Source organism: Rhipicephalus sanguineus, chromosome 1 (genome assembly GCF_013339695.2).
Source record: "Rhipicephalus sanguineus isolate Rsan-2018 chromosome 1, BIME_Rsan_1.4, whole genome shotgun sequence".
Taxonomy (NCBI): Eukaryota; Metazoa; Arthropoda; class Arachnida; order Ixodida; family Ixodidae; genus Rhipicephalus; species Rhipicephalus sanguineus.
The window spans coordinates 230982312-230985020 of record NC_051176.1 but is presented as its reverse complement, the minus strand read 5'-3'; the positions used below and the strand labels follow the sequence as shown (position 1 = coordinate 230985020).

Below are 2709 nucleotides of genomic sequence, written 5' to 3'. Positions count from 1 at the left end.
GTGCGCAAGGTTCTTCAATAAGGGAGGGGGAGGGGGTGAAGTGTCACCGCAGCGCCTCCCCCCCCTCTCTTTTTGACTCTCTCCCACTGAGGGCCTTGCGATTAGAACGCAGTGCAAAGGCGCGAGGTATTGAGGGGGGGCGGGGGGGGGGGAGCTGGACATCCCCCCCCCCCCCTTGCGCACGCCTATGCATGCAGCCCCTTCTCATCATGAAGAAAGTTCCACAATTTCATGGTGGGAGTTCTCTTAGCGGAATGTGTTCTTTGTGTAGTCTGTTCGTTCTAAAAACCGTACAGCGTTAAAAAGATGGACAAAACAAAGGTGCCAGAACGAAGTAGCGTTCGTCCTATCACCTTTCCCGTGTCCGTCTCGTTGTAATGCCACGGTTGCTCCGAGTCCGAGTGGTGATGTGCCGGTCGCGGTTGAGGCGACAGAACCTCTGAGCAAAGTCTACTGGATATGTCGTGTGCATGGGCGGTACAGCAGGTGGCATACATCGACGTCTTCTGCCGGGGTTGTACAGTTGGTACGTGGTGGCGTCGCCCTGGACGAATTGCTTTCGCTTGTTAGCCATAGCAGGTGCGGTATACGTGAGGTCTGCACCCCAGCCCGAATCCTACTCATGGAAACCTGCTCCACATTTGTGAGGTATCAGGAAAGGGAACGAGCAAACTCGGAGGTAAAAGGACGTGTCTCGCGTCGGAAGAAACATTTATCCGTTAGAAGAGAAAAGGAATCCAGTGCAATAGAGATCTTTAATGCATACTCTTCGTGTTGTCATTTGTCTGCGCCACAGAACTTCAAATGAGTCACACGTTTCTCCTTGGAGTCAGTGAAGATGAACACGTAGAGGAGAGTCGTTACGAAGCTTATATATTTTCAGGCATAATATTGGAAGCAACGTCGTACAGACCTAAGTACGCATCAACAAGAAAGAACAAACAGACCCGAGTTTCGCGACAGCGACAGGTATAGCAATGATCGGGGCACTTGGCAGTGTCCTACAGGGCAAAATAAATGCATAGGCAATATCAAGAGGTATCATATGCTACGGAACCCAAATTTTTTTAAAAAACAACGTTGACGTTCGCCAACCCTAATGTTGTGATGTACTAGAAAGTTTGTGAACATGTCAATTACTTAATTGCATCCGTTTTTTCGTTCCTCAGCTACCAGCCGTCGTTTATGTAGGCACGTGATTGTAGGCAGTCTTCTTTTTTATTATTTTCAGAAGGCAGTTACTGCGCACCTTCCTTACTGCGCCTTGTATAAAATACTGGTATACCAAGTAACCATGGGCGACGTGTTATATGGCACAGACGTTGCCCAGTTGTTTTGAGTGCCGAAAGAGGAGTCACACTTTCACTGTCGTGTTACTATCTGCGTCCCAACCTTACAAATATATTTAGTACGTATACACGTCGACAAGGTGCCAGCAGAGCTCCCGTCCGGGACAGGCTAGACTGGGCTGCCCTGACATCGTAAGTGCGTCTCTCCCGTCACAAGGCGGGGTATTGTGCATTGATGCACGGTTCTCGACATTTAATACACCCCCGTTCGAAGGAGTCACTGAACTCTGCCAAACGTGCAGCGGTGTCTGTGAGTGCATCTACCTCGGTATCACTCGGAAATTGACGCCCGTCGGTCGTGGAAAAAAGAAAAAAGAAACAATGCGTCGCGGCAAAGGCAAGCGTGTGCTTGGAGGTCAGACGACTGGCCGCGCCCACGCGGTCTGCATCGGCGCGACAGGCACCCAGGGGAAGTGCGGACAGAAGGCGGTGTCCAGGGAGGCCCGCGACGAACAACCCGACGACAGGACGGTGTCGCGCAGCTCCTGGCGGGCCTTGCGCACGATCAGGCTCATGAGCACCACGCTCAGCACGACCTGCGCGGAGGGAGGGCGTCAGGTCGAACCATCACTGCATAGGAGTAGAGAAGCGCATACCTGAGCTAGGAGCACGGCGTAACCGGTGGCCGCGGTGGCGTCGTCGTCGAGCACTGCCTCCATGGAGCGCACCGTGGTCCCCAGGTAGACGTTGATGACCTGCGTCGGCACTAGGCCCAGCGCGGACGCCGTCACGTACCGGCCCAGGCTCATCTGGCTCACCTGCGCAAATAGCCCCACACGCGTTGGTCAATCATAGCCATTGGAACCGTCACTCTGCAATTCAAGGAGCGCGCAAGAAAAAAAAAAGTAATCAAATAATTGGTAATTATTTAATTAATTTACTCGTTAGGATCTGCTTCCCCCTTAATGATGCAGGCAACCTTCACACTGCCACCTTGCGTATGTGTCTTAACAAATATGACGCCGAAATATTCGGCTCAGGTTGTTTATGCATGCTCAGTTCTCACTTGTGGTATCTTTATTCAGTATGCACCTGATTTCCCACTCTCATGACGTCTCGTACACTTCATCACGAATGATGAAATATGAGACGCTCTTATCTGAAAGAATAACTAGATTGAACGAATACAATGCTGCTGTTATAACAGCAAATGGATGATACAGTAGCTATCAATTAGCCAACGCATATGACAACATTTGCCAATAGGTAGAATTAAGCAGGGCTAACCAGTGCTGCAAGTGTGCGAGTGAATACGGTAGGCTAGGGCACCGTTCTTACAAATCGCGGGGGCACTGCAGCTGAGATATACTCTCGCGTACGAGAAGCGTTTTTCAGCAGGGACGATCGAGCTCTTGACATG

General features: G+C 51.0%; 1 protein-coding gene across 1 annotated transcript; it reads right to left on the bottom strand.

The window, feature by feature from the left end:
- Positions 1-736: 736 nt before the first annotated feature.
- Positions 737-2112, bottom strand: LOC119374159 (protein maelstrom). The gene is made up of 2 exons (XM_037644226.2): positions 1946-2112; positions 737-1885 (listed from the first exon to the last, which is right to left on the bottom strand). Exons 1-2 carry the CDS (start codon positions 2096-2098, stop codon positions 1706-1708), a joined length of 333 nt encoding a protein of 110 aa, XP_037500154.1. The 5' UTR covers positions 2099-2112; the 3' UTR covers positions 737-1705.
- Positions 2113-2709: the final 597 nt, after the last annotated feature.